Source organism: Camelus bactrianus, chromosome 8, assembly GCF_048773025.1.
Source record: "Camelus bactrianus isolate YW-2024 breed Bactrian camel chromosome 8, ASM4877302v1, whole genome shotgun sequence".
NCBI classification, from domain to species: Eukaryota; Metazoa; Chordata; class Mammalia; order Artiodactyla; family Camelidae; genus Camelus; species Camelus bactrianus.
Genome location: NC_133546.1, coordinates 523,066 through 539,946, shown reverse-complemented (window position 1 = coordinate 539,946; position 16,881 = coordinate 523,066). Strand labels below are relative to the sequence as shown.

General features: G+C 39.4%; 2 protein-coding genes across 11 annotated transcripts in view; one reads left to right on the top strand and one right to left on the bottom strand.

Moving 5' to 3' along the window:
• Positions 1-108: 108 nt before the first annotated feature.
• DYNLT2 (dynein light chain Tctex-type 2) lies at positions 109-16,829 on the bottom strand. 2 transcript variants are annotated; one of them, XM_010966066.3, is made up of 4 exons: positions 16,579-16,829; positions 4,809-5,015; positions 2,289-2,447; positions 109-295 (listed from the first exon to the last, which is right to left on the bottom strand). In XM_010966066.3, exons 1-4 carry the CDS (start codon positions 16,690-16,692, stop codon positions 185-187), a joined length of 591 nt encoding a protein of 196 aa, XP_010964368.1. In that variant the 5' UTR covers positions 16,693-16,829; the 3' UTR covers positions 109-184. The 2 variants fall into 2 exon arrangements, 1 of the variants encoding a protein (XP_010964368.1); XR_006728676.2 differs by lacking the exon at positions 2,289-2,447 and having other exon boundaries at positions 16,463-16,720.
• ERMARD (ER membrane associated RNA degradation) overlaps positions 3,053-16,881 on the top strand; it is a 40,233-nt gene continuing 26,404 nt past the window's right edge. For 6 of the 9 annotated variants that reach the window (XM_074367939.1, XM_074367935.1, XM_074367938.1 and 3 more), the window contains exon 1: positions 16,727-16,856. In XM_074367939.1, coding sequence (XP_074224040.1) covers positions 16,851-16,856 — 6 coding nt within the window. In that variant the 5' untranslated portion in view covers positions 16,727-16,850. Of the gene's footprint in view, positions 3,169-16,720; positions 16,857-16,881 lie in introns of those variants that run through there. The other 3 variants (XM_074367943.1, XM_074367942.1, XM_074367937.1) reach the window with 2 other exon arrangements.

The following is a 16,881-nucleotide window of genomic DNA, read 5'->3' as shown; positions in this document are numbered from 1 at the left end:
ATAACTAGTAAGTGTGAAGGGAAAAATCCAGCATTTACTTTGTTGTGAAAAAGAATACAATTAAGAAGCTGCAATTGGAGATAAAAATATAGCTAATCAAAACTACTATGAGGTTCACAAATCTACAGATTTCATGTATTTTTGAAAAGTTGAGAAGCAAACGTCCTTTAGCCCACGTAACAAGCTATTCACAATAAAGTGCGAACACCAAGGCCAGGGCTACATAGGTTTCTGCTTCGTGTTTCACGGCCACCCAGCTGTCCCATGCAACATCCCAGATCCATCTACTGGCAACCTGCGGGACAAAGTTTTAGAAGGCCAACTTTAGATTGAACACGTTAAGAAGTAATTTTAAAATCTATACAAGTATGATTTTTTAAAAAGATGTGTCAGTATCTTAGAAAGTTACATTGGACAAGTAGTTTGTCCAAATTTCCCTTTCCTGAAAAGACTTAATTGTGATGCTTCCTGAGTCTGTCTTCTCTTTCACTGGAGCTGGTAGTTACCCGACGCAGGGAGAGAACACTAACACTCCCTTAGCAGAGTGTCTGGGCAGGTCCAGGAGGCACCCTGTAATTTGGGCCTGGAGGTCCTGCATGCAGAGCCATTCTGCTGTGATAGTCCATAATAAGGAATTACTCTTCCCACCCTTGAAAGATTTTTAAACGAAAGTTTGCTGTGACCTTGTCTGGAAATGAAGAAATGGCACTGATTACACAGCAGGCTACAGAGAAAATCCTAAATCCTTTGCTTCACCTACACGGTCTGACTTTTCTGTGCTGGATCAAAAATGGTCAGAAATCCTCTGTGGCTTTGCCCATCAAGAGGTTGAGTCTATTTTCCACCCCTTGACTGTGAGTTGGCCTTGGGATTTGGTCTGAGCAGACGAACGTAACACTGTGCAACCTCCAAGGAAGGCCTTGAGAGGCCCTCTGCTCTCACCTCCCAGCCCGCGGGGAGGAGCCCCCCACGTGTAAGGAAGCCTGTTCAGTCCACTGGAGGATGTCAGCTCCTGTGCAGGAGAACCAGTGCCCAGCCAGCAGCAGCACCAACTGTCGGACGCACAAAGGAGGCCATCTTGGCCCTCTGGGCCCAGCCGAGTCACCGGACGGCTCAGGTGAACCCTCGAGACCAGCAGAAATCCCAACAGCTGATCCAGGCCGAGCAACTCACAGAATGATGGCCAGACAGATGGCTGGAGTTTTAGGCTGCTGAGTTCTGGGTTGGGGCTGCCCACCTGCACCGCAGACCCTCTGGCGGCAACCAGGCACTCCAGTCGGCCCGGCCTCAGCATTTCGCACTGCGCCCGGCCTGGACGCCCCCCGCCCTCTGGCCCAGCCAGCTCCCCGGGTCATTTAGACATCAGGGGCCTTCTCTGTCTGCAGACAGACCCAAGGAGCCACTCTGTCTGGAGGGCACTTGTCACCGTCTGCAAGCGTCTCATCCCTGAGTGCATGTAGCCCACAGTGTAACTCTCTCCACCCTGGGGGTCTGGCTGCCTGTCATGAGGCCAGCAGCCTCTGTGTCCAAGTCCCCCGCCTGCATCCAGGTGCCGCCCACTCCTCCACGAAGTCCTGCCGGCTGTGTCCAGCCCCCACACACTCACTGTCCCTCACTAGAAGTGCACAGCCCTGGGGATGCTGCGCTCTCGTCTGTCTGTAACAGTAATGTACCTTTCTGCTGAGGGAGGCCTCTGGGCTGGAGACTACGTCAAGGGTTTTAACACAGTTAACCTTGTTAAATCTTCACAATAACCTAGCGAGTAGGTTTTATCACCCTTATTTTACAGAAGGAAAACCATGTCCCAGCCACGGGCAGGATTCCAGTCCAGGCCAGGGGGACCCTGAGCCCCAGGCCACCACACACCTTCACCATCTTATTGTCCTAACTCCAGACTGTGCTGCTGCCCAACCCCCCCCCCCCCCCCCCCCCCGGCCAGAGCGAGACTCCCGGGAGTCGTGGGCGATGGCTTGTCATTTTCTGTGTTTTCCTCGGAACCGTTACCCTTAGGTGCCCTCAGTACACTTGCTGGTTAATTAGTAAATGACTTTAAATTGTCAAAACTGGAATGAGCATGGAACAGCACAGCCACACAACTCAATAAATTAGCCATGGAAGATGGACATTTCGAGGTTAGTATTTTTCAAATAATGCACGATGAAAGGAAGTACAGTTCACAAAGGCAGCCTTCCGTTCAAGACTGGGAGCGCCTGCAGGACATCACCATAACCCTGTCACTACGGGGACCGCACACGCGGACCTGGGAGACACGGCAGTGAGGTACTTACGTTGATTGCCTGACCCGTCTTTTGAATAAATAAGATTTTTATAATGAACTTATAACGATAGTACCCAAATTCTTTGACCGCTGACAATATTCGGTCTGCTAATTCAAGCGACAAATGAGAGAAGACTTTATCATCGTATTTGACATCTTTAAGGCTTTCCTTTAAAAAAATTAAGAAAAATATTTTATAAATAAAAATTGAAGTAAAAATGTGTCTAATTATTAAATATAAGTTTTGGAAAAATACACATATTTCTAACCAAATAATACTAAATGAATGATATGCTTAAAAATTTATTTCAAGAATGCTTTTGAGGAAAATTTAGTTTGGTTTTTAAAGTATGTTCAGCTGCTTAATATTACCAGCCTTTAGGCTGTAAGTTTTCCTTCACTAGATTACTCTACCAGTTATTAGGGTGACACAAAAGGAACTTTAAAACAAAGCTTCCAGGAATTCTCATGTAGGGAATCTAAAATCTTTTTCAAGTGTGTAAATTTGCTAAAATTCAGATCTGGGTTTTCCTAAAACAAACCTTGGAACCAGAGCCTGCATAATGTTGTTCTTGTCTTCCTAAATCAAAGGCCATTTCTTCTTTCTAACCGTCTCCCTGTGGCTTCTCACTCCACTGCTTTTTTCTGGGGCCTCCAGGAGTAACAAGGACATCAAAGCGTCTCATCGTGTTTGTCAGTAAATTAATGCACAGCTGGGGAAGACAGAGGGGGGCAAGGAAGCACTGCATTTTCCTACAGACCAAAAGCAGACCTGGACCTTCTGGTGAGCAGATAGCACCTGCCTCTGAATGGTTGACTTGGACCAGTGATAAATTAACTGACGTTCTGGGCTGTGGTGATAACAGATGGATGCCTGCTAGCTAACTGAGGTGAGTGAAACCACAGAAATTACCCTTCTTTTGATTCTGGTTCCCTTCTTGGTGCTTCTGGATCCGAACCGGGACTAGAAGCACTTAGCTCCTTCAGGCATTTGGCTGTGGTTCTGTCTTTGGACACATGGCAACATTCTCTCTCTCTTCTGAACTGATCCCAAGTTTTATCTACATACGAGTTCTTTTTTCATAAATACTGAGCACTTGGTCTAGGCCAATACCGACACCCTATCAGTGCACACATTCTGTGCCTAGAACTGCGTCCTAGGTTCCCTTAACCCGGAGGAAAACCCCTGGCCTCTTTTGGGGCCCGTTTTCACCTGCAAATCCAGTAGCTGTTTCAGGCCCCACTGTGCTTAATGCAATCCTGTAAATTATCATATGTAAATACAATGTAAAATTCTACTATATTCAGTAAACTTGAACTCACTCCACGCGGTAGGGCTGAGTGAATCACATACCAAAATACATACTCAAATCACAAATGCTTGCTATTAGTGTTTAGATGAGAGAAGGTATTTAGTAATTATTTTATTGTATTAATTGAGTTGAATTTCTTTATTTCCTAAAGCCATGAGCATTAACATCTTTACCAGGTATTATCTGATCATTATTAGTCCAGTTTAGAAATGTGTCTATGTCTGTGGTGGGGGAGGGAGGTTGGAGGGTGGGCTTCCTAAATGGTCTTCTGTATTAATAAAGGCTAACTCAGCTAAGAATTAACTTTGATACAATTAAAGGGGTGTTAATCATTTATACAAAATGCCTTACACATGTATTTTTTCCCCAGAAGCTAGCTTACATCTGTTGTTGCTAAAGGAATGCATTTTGTAAACTGGAGGTGGGGGCAGGTAGTCTGAAGATGAGGATTTAAGACGATCCCTGGGGTGGGGTTAGGCTGGGAGGTCCCGCAAAGGGAGCCAGGTCATCGGAAGCAACAAGGTGCCGGTGCCTGAAGGCGGACTTGTGACCGGGGTGAAAAGGAGGCGCAGCAACAGCGGCCTCTTACGCGCAGTCTCCGGTTGGAGACGTCTTACTTTGGTGCCCCACTGGGAAGGGCGGTGAGGGGAGTTCTTCCTGCCCACACGAGGCAGCTGTCAATACCAAAACTAGCGCAAGTAATGCTGGCGTTAATAGGAGCATTACAGAATCAGCTTCGTAAAACTGAAGAAGCTTTGTGGGGCGAGCCTGAAAACGTGTGTAAGTCTCAAACAACGGTCTTAAATGAACTTTAGGTTCCAGCGAGTTTAAGGGAGAAGAAAACCTATGCGTAAGTTGGGGACGGCCCATTCTTAAGGCGTTTTATAGTCTAGTCCTGAACCAGTTTTTCACACACATACACGTATTCAATTTGTTTTTTTACTCATTCCTCCAAATATGGGAGAAACACGGAAGCTGCGAGATAATTTATGGATAATTAAGAGTTAAATAAAATAGCGAAAGAATATTCCCTTTAATCTAGCTTTAATCATAGCGTCAACGTGAAGATCATTGAGTGTGACTACAAAGTACTTTCATGTTTTCAGAGATAAATGGTACAAAATATCAATCAGGGTAACTACACTGCCATAAATCTCAACGCAGCTCCCAAGCCCTCAGCGCTAAGCTATTGCTATTGCACGTATCTGTCAACCTACCTTTAGTACCTGCTGGACTTTGGTTTCTACTGAATGAGCCTGGAATTTTTTCAATGGCTCCATTCGATACGAGTTAGCAAACTTTAACTTCGCCAGGGCGCTCTTCCATTCCTTCCCCACATCAGCAGCTGAGTCCTCAAACGGAGGCTCTACGTACTGAACGTCGTGAAAGGATTCTCGCAGTCTTTCTCTTAAAATCTGTGCATACTGAAAGGACAGGGCAGGGGAGAGAGAAGCAGAGGAGGGGCGAGAGGGGCACATATTACTCTTTTAACTGAAAAGTGAAATTTCAGTTTTAAGAACCCTGGTGGCGTGGGACAGGGCTGACACAAGCTTGGAAACCAATTATAACAGACTTTTATGATTATGTGGTTGCTAAATTCTACACTCTCTGATTCGCTCCTGGCTAACAATTTGGTAAAAGAAGAAAAAGAATATAGCTATCATCTGTTTATCTATAAACATAAATATAAACCCAAATTTGAATGCATATATTCATGGAAGATGCAAAAGACCTAGACACTCCGTGGACTCAGAGGGCAACCGGGTGGCGAGGTATCAGGTGTGTACAGAACCCCCCATGTTCCCTACTCTGAGGTTTTCCATTATTATCTTCTTACAGCTCATTATGCTTATCTGTCCTTGAATAACACAGTTATTCAGATAACACACTCGCAAGTCTTCAGTTGAAAAGATCGCAAAAGTGCAAAGATTTGGCATAGACCTCATTCCGTGCTTTTGCTGTTCCACATTTATTCTATGACATTCGACACTCCTTAAGGAGCTATTTATTTAGTTCCTTCTATGGCTCAGTAAGCACGCGAGGCTCTGAAGTTACAGTGGTGAGCTTCACTGTAACAGCCAAGAATTAACTGCTTTAATCAAGATCCGCATTCCTGGAGTTATCCTTCTAATGGGGAGGAGGACTCACAGACACTAAAAAGTACACAGGGAAATGAATAAGCCAATTTAAATAGTGGTAATTGCTATAAAATAAAATCACATGACTTAATAGAAAGTCATCATGAGGGACTAATTCAGACTGAATAATCAAAGTGCCCTCTGAAGTAAGGTTTGGGCTGGAGCCTAAAAGGACCAGAAAACAGGAAGGATGAAGACTTAGGAACAAGAGCTGAGCATGCTCTGAAAACAGGCGTGCTTGGTGTGTCTGAAGTGCCGAGCGAGGCAGAGCGGTCACAGGACGCAGGGCTACGCAGAGTTTGGGCAGGAATTTGGAATTTCTTCTCAGAACAACGGGGACAATGAAAGAATTTAAACGCGAATGTGGTATGTTCTAAATCACAGTTTTAAAAGATTATTCCGGCTGCTGTTTGGTGAATACAGGGAGATTAGGGACTGAATGAAGATAGTAATTTATGCTTTGTAAGACTTTTTACAAATATTGTTAACCATAAATAACTTCGTAACTTTATGACAGTTTTTCAAAACAGGAACATGATTTGCTCCTGCATTTATAGAAGAATTTTTATTTCCAATTAATTTATGTTACAAAAATTTCTGTTTATTCTGAAGCACTTATCCTTTTGATGTTTTTTGACATCCTGTTTAAGGTGATTTAAAAACATGTTTTATGTTTTTAGGTGTTGTTTTAATATAAATACTGCTGTGCCCAGCTATTAAAATTTTACTAATTTGAATGTTTACTATGTCTTGATTTTCCTATAGACATAATACAGTCTCGCATATTTCTATCACCCCTCTTCCTTTTTCAGACCTTACTACGTAGGCTGGTAGTTTGAAAATGTATCTACTAAAACCCGCATTCACAGGGAGCAGCATGGGAGAACAATCATTCTCTACCACTGATGCTACTGTGTGACAGAAACTGTCACTGGAGCAACAACTTCCCTTTCTTTGTCCTCTAATTTGTCCCTCTCTGAGGGAGTTAATCTGATTAGTGAGCTAGGAAGAAGGAGACCATCTTTAGTGCAGAATCTCCCTAGCTCTCCTCTTGGCATCTGATTACAAGATTATAAGAATATAAGAATTATCTGTTTGCAGAGATAGGACGTAATCTTAGGTAAGTGTCATTGGCCAGTAGGCCCATGACTGGGTGAGCTGCTTTAATTCAGGTACAAATGTTACCATTTTCCAGCCTATCTTTCATCCCTAACGGTTTGTTAATATGGTGAGTTATATCGATTTTTGAATAGTAAACCAACATTGCGTTCTTGGAATAAACCACACTTGGACATTTATTATTATTATTATTAGTTGTTAATTAATTAATTTATTTTTACTAGAAGTTTGTACCTTTTAGCCCTCTTCACCCATTTGGCCTACCCTGCCCCCCATACCCCCCGCTTCTGGCAACCACCAGCCTATTTCTCTGTATCTGACCTCACTCTCTCTCTCTCTATATATATATTGCCGCAGTTCTGCTTGTTTACTTTTGCTTCTGGAGTCAAATCCACATATGTATTTCCATATATGACAGAGATCACATGGTATTTGTCTTTCTCTGTCTCACTTATTCAGTGTAATGCCCTTGAGGCCCATCTGTGTTGTGGCAAATGGCAAGGTTCCGTTCCTTTTCATGACTAAATAGTACTCCAGCATGTACATATGCCACAGCTTCTTTACCCATTCATCCATCAGTAGACATGTAGGTAGTTTCCATGTCTTGGCTATTGAAGACAGTGCTGTAATGAACATGGAGGTGCATTTATCTTTTTGAATTAGTGTTTTTGTTTTCTTCAGATAAATATCCAGAAGTGGAATTGCTGGATCATATGGTAGTTCTATTTTTAATTTTTTGAGGACCCTCCCTACTGTTTTCCATAGTGACTGCATGAATTTCCTAACAACAGTGCACAAATGTTCTTTTGTCTCTACATCCTCATCAACACTTTTTTTTTGGTAACAGCCATTCTAATAGGTGTGAGTTTTGATTTACTATTTTCCTGATGACTAATGATGTTAAGCATCTTTTCACGTAACTTTTGACCATTTGTATGTCTTCTTTGAAAAATACCTATTCAGATCTTCTGCCCATTTTTAATCACATTGCTTATTGTCACTGTTTCTGCTACTGAGTTGTATCAGTTCTTTATATATTTTGGATATTAACCCCTTATCCGATATATGACTTGCAAATAATTTCTCCCACTCCGTAGGTTGTCTTTTCAGTTTGTTGATTACCTTTGCTGTGCAGAAGCTTTTCAGTTTGCTGTAGTTCAACTCGTTTATTTTTGCTTCTGCAGTCAAATCCAAAAATTAATCACCAAGGCCAAGGTCAATGGAATTATCATCTACATTTTCTTCTAGGAGCTTTATGATTTCAGTTCTAGTCAAGTCTGTAGTCATTTTGAGTTTATTTTGTTTGTGGCATAAGATAGTGGTCCAGTTCTATTCTTTTGTATGTGGCTGTCCAGTTTTCCCAACATCATGCATTGAATAGACTATCTTTCCCCTACTATATATATAGTCTTAGTTTCTTTGCCATAAATTAACTGACTATATATGCATGAACTTATTTCTAAACACTATATTGTGTTCCATTAATTTTTGTGTCTGTGTTAATGCCAATACCATATTGTTTTGATTACTACAGCTTTGCAATATAGTTTGAAATCAGGGAACATGTTGACACCAGCTTTGCTCAGAATTGCTTTGGCTGTTTGGGGTCTTTAGTGGGTTTTAGGATTTCAAATTTTAGGATTGTTTGTCCTTTTTCTGTGAAAAAATGTCAGGAATTTTGATAGGAGTTGTATTGAATTTGGAGATTCTTTAGATACTATGAAAATTTTAACAATATTAATTCTTCCAGTCCATGAACATGGAATATATTTCTATTTATTTACATCTTCTTCAATTTTTTTCCTTTAACATACCAGTTTTCAGTGCACAAGTTATTTCTAGATATTTCATTCTTTTTAATGCAATTATAAGTGGGAATGTTTCCTTAATTTCTTTTTTGTAGTTCACTATTGGTACACTATTAGTATTGATTTTGTATCCTGACACTTTACTGAATTTGTTAGTTCTAGGTTTTTGGTAGAGTCTTTGGGGTTTTCTACGTATAATGTCATGTCATATAAATAGTGACAATTTACTTCTTACTTTCCAATTTGAATGCCTTCAATTTCTTTTTCTCACTTAATTTTTCTGTCTAGAGCTTGCAGTAATATGTTGAATAAGTGTCTCAAGTGGGCATCTTGTCTTGTTCCTGATCTTAGGGGAAAAGCTTTGAGCCTTTCACCATTGAGTATCATGTTAGTTGTAGGCTTCTCATATATGGCCTTTATTATGTTGATACATTACCTCTTCAGCCACTTTGTTTAGAGATTTTTTTTTAAAAATCATAAATGGGTGTTAATTTTTGTTGAAGCTTTTTCTGCATGTATTTTGATGACCATGTGATTTTTATCCTTCATTTTGTTAATGTGCTGTATCACACTGATGGATTTGCAGATGTTGAACCAACTTTGCATCCCTGGAACAAATTCCATGATCATGATGCATTATCTTTTAAATGTACTGTTAAATTCAATTTGTTAATATTTTGTTGAGGATTTTTGCATGTATGTTCATCAGGAATATTGGCCTATAATTTTCCTTTATTGTGGTATCCTTGACTGGTTTTGATATCAGGGTAATACTGACCTTGAAAATGAGCTTGGAAGTATTTCCTCATCTTCTATTTTTTGGAAGAGTTTAAGAAGTTTGATTCCATTCTTCTTTGAATATTTGGTAGAATCCACCAGTGAAGACATCTGGTCCTGGACTTTTGGGGAGGTTTTCAATTTTGATTCAATCTGCTTCCTAGTAATTGGTCAATTCAGATTTTCTATTTCTTCATGATTCAGTCTTGGAAGTTTGTATGTTTCTAGGAATTTACCCATTTCTTCTAGGTTGTTGAAATTCTTGGTATAGTGATCTCTTACAATCTTTTGTATTTTTGCTATATCAATTGTAATTCTGATTTTATTCGAGTCTTCTCTCAGGTCTTGGTCAATTGAACAAAAGGTATGTCAATTTTGTTTATCTTTTTACAGAATCAGCTCTTAGTTTCACTGATCTTTTCTATTTTTTTTTTTTTAGTGTCTATTTATTTCCACTCTGATCTTCATTATTTCATTCCTTCTACTAATGTTGGACTTTGTTCTTCTTTTTCTCATTCTTTGAGATGTAGTTAGGTTGTTTGAGATTCTTCTTATTTCTTGAGGTAGGCATTTATCATATGGATTTCCACCTTAGAATTGCTTTTGCTACACCACGTAAATTTTGTTACATTGTATTTCCATTTTAATTTGTCTCAAGGTGTTTTTTTATTTCTCTTTTGATTTCTTCATTGACCCGTTGGCTGCTCATTAGCATGCTGTTTAATCTCCACATACTTGGGAGTTTCCCAGTTTTCTTTTTGTATTTCTAGTTTCATATCATTTTGCTTCATAAAGATACTTGATATTTCAATCCTCTTAAACTTATTAAGACTTGCTTTGTGGCCTAAAGTGTGATCTATCCTGGAGAATGTTCCAGGTGTACTTGAGAAGAAAGTGTACCCTGCTGCTTTTGAATGAAACATTCTCTCTATATATATCTGCTAAGTCCATCTGGTCTAGTGTCACTAAAGACCAATGTTTCCTTATTGATTTTATGTCCAGATGATCTACCCATTGATGCAAGTAGGGTATTAAAATCCTCTACTATTATTGTGCTGCTGTCTATTGCTCCCTTTAGGAATGTTAATATTTGCCTTACATATTTAGGTGTTCCTGTGTTGGGCACAGCATATATATTCTATTCTTCCTGTATATTGTTGGATTTAATTAGCTGTAATTTTGGCAAAAACTTTTGCATCTATGTTCATGAATATTAGTCTGTTTTCTTGTTATGACTTTGGTTTCAATAGCAAAGTAATGCTGACCTGTTAAGAAGGATAGGGGAAAAGTCTTTTTTCAACTTTCCAGAACACTTTATAATATATGGTAGAAATTCACCAGGAAAGCCATCTGGGCCTGGAGTTTTCTTTATGGGAAGGTTTTAAACTACATTACAGATTCATTTTCTTTAACAGATATAGGGGCTATTCAGTGTATCTATTATTTCTTGAGTGAACTTCAGTAGCTTGTGACTATATATTTCTTTTCTCTTAGAGCAGCCACAACAGAGTATCACAGACCAGACAGAAATTTATTTGCTCAACATTCTGGAGGCCAGAAGTCCATGATCAAGGTGCCAACAGGACTTTTTCCGGAGGCTTCTCTTTTGCAGATGGCTGCTCTTTTCCTGCCCTTTCAGTCATCCCTACGTGCATACTTGGCCTTGGTCTGTCTGTGTCCTAACCTCCTCTTATAAGGACACCGACCAGATTGGTTAAAGGCATACCGTAACAGCTTCATTTTAACTTACTTCTTAAGGCCCTATCTCCACATACACTCACATTCTGAGGTGCTGGGGGGCTTAGGGCTTCAACATAAGCATTCTAAGGGAACACAAGTCAGCTCACAATAGTATCTTTCAACGAATTTACGCATCTCATCCAAGTTGTTGAATTTATGATTACAGTTGTTCTTAATATTTCCTTCTGATCCATTTAAGTTCTTTTGGGTCCGTAGTGATTCCCCCCTTTCAAATCTGGTATTAATGATGTCTTTTTTTTTTTTTTCCTTTCTGATTAGTCTGGATTGAGCAAGAGTTGGCAAAGTTTTTCTGCAAAAGGCCAGCTAGTAAATATCTTAGGCACTGTGGGCCAAATAATGTCCTTTTCCCATATTCCATCCTCCATCACCCTCTAGTGCTTTTCAAATAACCCTTTAAAACATACAATTTTTAGCTCACAGGCTGTACAGAAATAGACTGCGAGCCAGATTTGACCCACCAATTTATTTGCCAACCTCTGGATTGGAGGTTTATCAACTATATTGATCTTTCCAAAATATCTTTGGTTTCATTGATTTTCTGTATTGTTTTTCACTTTACTATTTCATTGGTTTCATTGATTTCCACTCATTTTTATCTCCTTTTTTGGCTTAGAGTTGTTTGCTTTTTAAAATATGTGCTGATGGTTGAAATATTGATTTGAAATCTAATACAGGTATTTAGGACTATAAAATCCATGAGTACTGCTTTAGCTACATACTACAATTTTTGAAATGTTGTATTTTCATTTTCATTCATTTTTAAATACTTCGTTTTCTTCTTTTAGCCACAGGATACTTAGAAGTGTGTCATTTAATTTTCAGGCAATTTGTGACTTTCCAAAAATCTTACAGTTGATAATTTTTAATTTATTTCATTGTGGTCAGAGAACATACTTTGTATGATCTAAATTCCTTTAAAGTTATTGAGAACTGTTTTATGCCCCAGGACATATTCTATCTTAGTGTTTCACGTGCACTTCTAAAGAACATTTATTCAGCTGTGGTTGCATTGAGTATTAGATAAAAGTCCACTAACTTCAGTTGGATTTTAGTATTTGTGTCTTTTATATCCTTACTACCTTCTTGTCTACTTGTTTTTATCAATTATTGAAAGACAGACATAGGCAGAGGAACAGATAGGGATCAAGACCGGTATTGAAATTGCCAACTGTAATTATTCATGTCTATTTCTGCAGGAACAAATACATGAAATTTTTGCTTCCTGTATTTCAAAGCTGATTTTTGGTGCATAAACATTTGGGATTTCTGTCTTTTTGATGAATTGATCTCTTACTATTATGAAATGGACCCTCTTTATCTCTCATATTGTACAGAAATGTACTTTAACATTAATACATGCACTCCAGCTTTCTTCTGATGTGTGTTCACATGGTATATCTTTTTCCATCATTCTCATTTTAACCTATTTGAACCTTTATATTTAAATTGTGTTTTTTGTAGACAGTATATAGTTTCACCTTGCTTCTATAACCAATCTGACAATCTCTTAAAACTTTACTGGCATGTTTATAACATTTAATGTGGTTGGCATGATTCTGTTTAAACCCATCATACTGGTTTTTGTTCCCTTTATTTTTAAAGCTTTCTTTTGAATTAAATGTTTAATTTGTTGGCCTATTAGCTTTAATCTTTCCCACTGGTGGTTTTGAGGCATGTAGTATATATCTTTCACTTATTGCAGTCTACCTTCAAATCATGAATCTTGTGCTTGAATTCCACTCATCTTGGATTTGTGGGTTTATAGTTTTCATCAAACTTGGAAACTTCTCATTATTTCTTCAATTATTTTGTCTGTCCCCTCTCCTCACCTGGGTACTCCAGATTATAAATTTTTGCCTGAAATTTCCCCATAGCTCATTGATGTCTAACTTTTTTTTTTTTTAGGTTTTCTACTGCTGTCTCTAAATTCAGTAATATTGTTACACAGTGTCAAATCTGCTGTTAATTCCACTCAGTTTACTATTACTATTACATTTCTGACACTGTATTTTTCATCTGTAGAGGTTTGATTTGGATTTACCATGCCCATCTTTTCTTCTCACACTTGAACATACAGAATGTAATATTAACTGTTTTATATTATTTTATAACTGCTTTAATGCGATTTTATATATATACATATATATATATATATATTATAAAACAGTTTTATAATAACTGCTTCAGTGTTCTTTTATACTAGTTCTATCTTTGCATCATTCCTGGGTATTTTTTAATTGTTTCTTCTCTCCATTGTGAGTTGTATCTTCCTGCTTCTTTGCAGGTATGCTATTTAAATACCAGACACTGTGAATTTTACCTTCTTGTTTGCTGTCTATTTTTGTATTCCTGTAAGTATTCTTGAGCTTTCTTCTAGAATGTAGTAACTTGGAAACACTGTAATCTTCCTGAGGCTTGTCTTTAAGCTTTGATAGGCCAGATTAGAGAAATCTTTAAATTTAGGGCTATTTGTGCCGCGCCGCCCCCCCCCCCCATACTGAGACAATACTTCTTAGCATGCTAACCAATGCCCTATGATTTACAAAGCTTTCCACTCTTACTGGTGGGGGGAGGAGACTATTTTGTGTGAGTCCCAAGGATTTTTTTCTGCTCCCTTTGGGTGGTTCTTTCTCTAGCCATGGGTCACTTCCTCACTAGATGCACTAGTGCACTAAGCTGAAGACTTGAGGAAAATCCTCTGCAGATCTTTGGAGCTGTTTGTACAGTACTCTTCTCTTTAATACTTTACTCTATAGACTCATGTCACCTTGACCTACCCTGACTCCCAAATCACTCTCAGTTAAGGGAGACCTCTCTATAAAGTGTAGGCTGGAATTTCTCACCAGGCAGTAAGTTAGAGGAAATACTGGAGCTTACCTTTCCTGCTTTTCCTCACCCAGAGATCACTATCTTGTCTTGCCTTACACCCAGCCAGTGGAAACAATTAAATTTTGTGGGTTTTTTTTTTTTTGTAGTTTCTGGTAGGAATTACTCCATGTTGGCTGTTAGTAGAAATCCTTAATTTTGATATAAACCTGCTGTTTTGATCATCTGTCAGACTGCTTTATGTTTTAGTTGGGAAGAGAGGCATTATTAGCTCCCTAAAACTATTAAAAACAAAATCTTTATTTTGTTCCTTTTGATTAATAGAATGCTTCCCTAGGGTAACTGCCGTCTTCTTCCCCCACCACAATATATGCAAGGAATACAACCATATTGTACCATCAATGTGGCTCCCAACTGCAACGAATCTCTTGGGGATACAGCATGTGTTTGTGGTTTAAAAATAACAGATTCTAACATGCTGAAAACTCTCATCTCTGGCATTTCTTTCTCATATATATTGGCCTTCTAATTTAGTAGCCTCTTTATTAAGAATATTTATCCCTTAAGAATCTTTTTAGAAGTAATCACTTCTAAAAATTAGAAATAGGTTTTATATATGATCAACTTTTTGGTATCTACTAAAACAACCTGAGTTTAATTATTTAACCTATTGATACGGTATTTCCTTATGTTGAGCCTACTTAAAATCCTAGGGGGAAAAAAAGAGCTTGGCCATGAGAAGCCATTATATTAATGTATTTCTAAATGTTATTTGCTAGTATTGAAGATTTTCAAATGTATGCACACAATTGAGACTAATCAGACTTTCAATTTTTGGTGATCTGTTTAAGGTTTTGGAATCTTTGGTTGCAAGGAACAGAAACTGATTGTTGTTAGCCATATATGAAATTAATTGGAAAGATGTGGAGTAGCTCACAGGATGGAAGAGAAGGCTAAACAATCAGACACATGAGGTATTTCAGTATGCCACCTTCAATTTAAATTAATCTCAACCACTTTCTTGCATTATTCTAGGAAGAGTTCATCTAATTAGCCTAATTTTGATCTTATCCTCACCGCAAAGGAAGGTGACTGACAGTCCCAACAAAACTCTATCCAGTGGGGAATGAATTACTTCTCCAAAGGAAAACTGAGGTGCTACTACTAAAGGAAAATAAATGGATGGAGAGATAAAATCAAAAGGCATTTGTAACGATTAAATTGTGTGTCCTAATTTTTCCTCTGCTCAGGATCCTGGGAATTATCAGCTACCGAAAGCTGGGAATGACTAATTAGTGACTCACTCCCCTCAGGCACATCTAGTGTGAAATCCTTTCTCAGTCTCTTCCCAATTATTGATCTATTCAAATTTCTAACCCGCCCCCCATAGAAGCCCAGATTTTAAAGACAGCTATGACTGATCACATACATACCAAATATGCAAAAATTGCCTTTGTCTCCTATTCCCCAGATTTGGGTGACATACCAAGTGTACCTACATGTCCCCTCCTTTTGGATTCAGGCTTCCTCATTTTTCAATACTTCACAACTTCAGTAGGCAGTAAGTTTATATAAGGCACCTTTGCCCCCAAATAGAAATATTCTTCATCACTGCTGGTGACCCATCTCTTACTCAGACTTATTACGAGGCAATACAACATAGTTTCTGGGAGCATGAATTTGAAGTCCAACATCTTAAGATTTCTAGCCTTGCTGTGTTTTTTCGTAGTTATGTAAAATTGGCCTGTTTGCTTTTCCTCCTTTAGTTTCTCTTTCCTCTGTAAAACGCAGACATCAAAAGAACAGTCATTAGAACCTGAAACGTTGTCATGAATTTTGGGGGGGTGGGGTGGGGAGTTTCTTTTTGTTACTTGAAATGTTTCAGGATCTTCAACAATTAGTGTTTTGCCTGTTCTCTCTCCTTCATCCTGCTAATTGTGAGTCCCATGAAGTAGGTATGAAAAGAAATCGTTATAGGCAAGTGGACCAGAAGTCCCAGCTCCATCATTACAGTTTTGTATCCTTGGCAAATTATTTTCTCTCTTAAAGTCTCTATAATATTAAGATGGTTTTCAGACTATAGCCCTGTGGAAATTCTTGTGTTATACTACCAGTAATATTGAATGACACTTTTCCATTAATTTCAGACAGCAAGGAAAAGAATATTTGCAATTTAACTTTCTCGCTAGTTATATGTTCTTCAAATACTGAAACTGCTGTTTTTAAAACTCGAAGCATCTCATTTTTCTGCTTGGTGTATCAGTTTTTTGTTTTTGGGTTTTTTTTTTTTTTTTTTTTTTTTTGGCACAGCACACACTCATTTTGGCTGGTAAAACTGCCTCTGGGGTGTACAACGGCACTAAACATTCTAAAAGTACGTATTTCTGGAAAGAGCAGCAATACTCCTCGGCTACTTTCAGGAAATCCGCAAGCCGAACAAACCTAAAGAGAACCGAAGCAGCCCCTCCATCCGTTAACGCAGAGCCCTCGGGTCTACACTGCCAAAGCCGGAGCTCTGCAGCCCAGGGGCGTCCCTCGTCCCGCGTCTCCGCACTCACTGCCTCCTTCTCGAACATGCTAGGCCTCCTCTCTCTCCGAGGCGTCACCGGCGGCTGCTGAGGCGCCGGGTTAGAGGGCGACTTCCCACCCGGGCCCCGGCCCCGCTTCTCCATGTCGGCTGCTCTTCCAGACTCCCGCCGAGCCACCCCAACGCCTCGCCGCTTCCCGCGAGAGCGCCACTCTCGCGCCTGCGCCGTGCCAGCCGGAAGTGCGCCGACGGGAGGGCGTGGCGTACGTCATCCCTGGGCGCCGCGGGCTGGAGCCGGAAGTCATGGAGGTAGAGTCGCGGGGAGCTGGTGTCC

Coding starts and splice junctions, on each gene's coding strand:
- DYNLT2 (XM_010966066.3), bottom strand. CDS start 16,692: ATGGAGAAGCGGGGCCGGGGCCCGGGTGGGAAGTCGCCCTCTAACCCG. Junction 5,016..16,578: donor GCATGTTCGAGAAGGAGGCA/GTGAGTGCGGAG, acceptor CTGTCCTTTCAG/TATGCACAGATTTTAAGAGA. Junction 2,448..4,808: donor AAGTCCAGCAGGTACTAAAG/GTAGGTTGACAG, acceptor ATTTTTTTAAAG/GAAAGCCTTAAAGATGTCAA.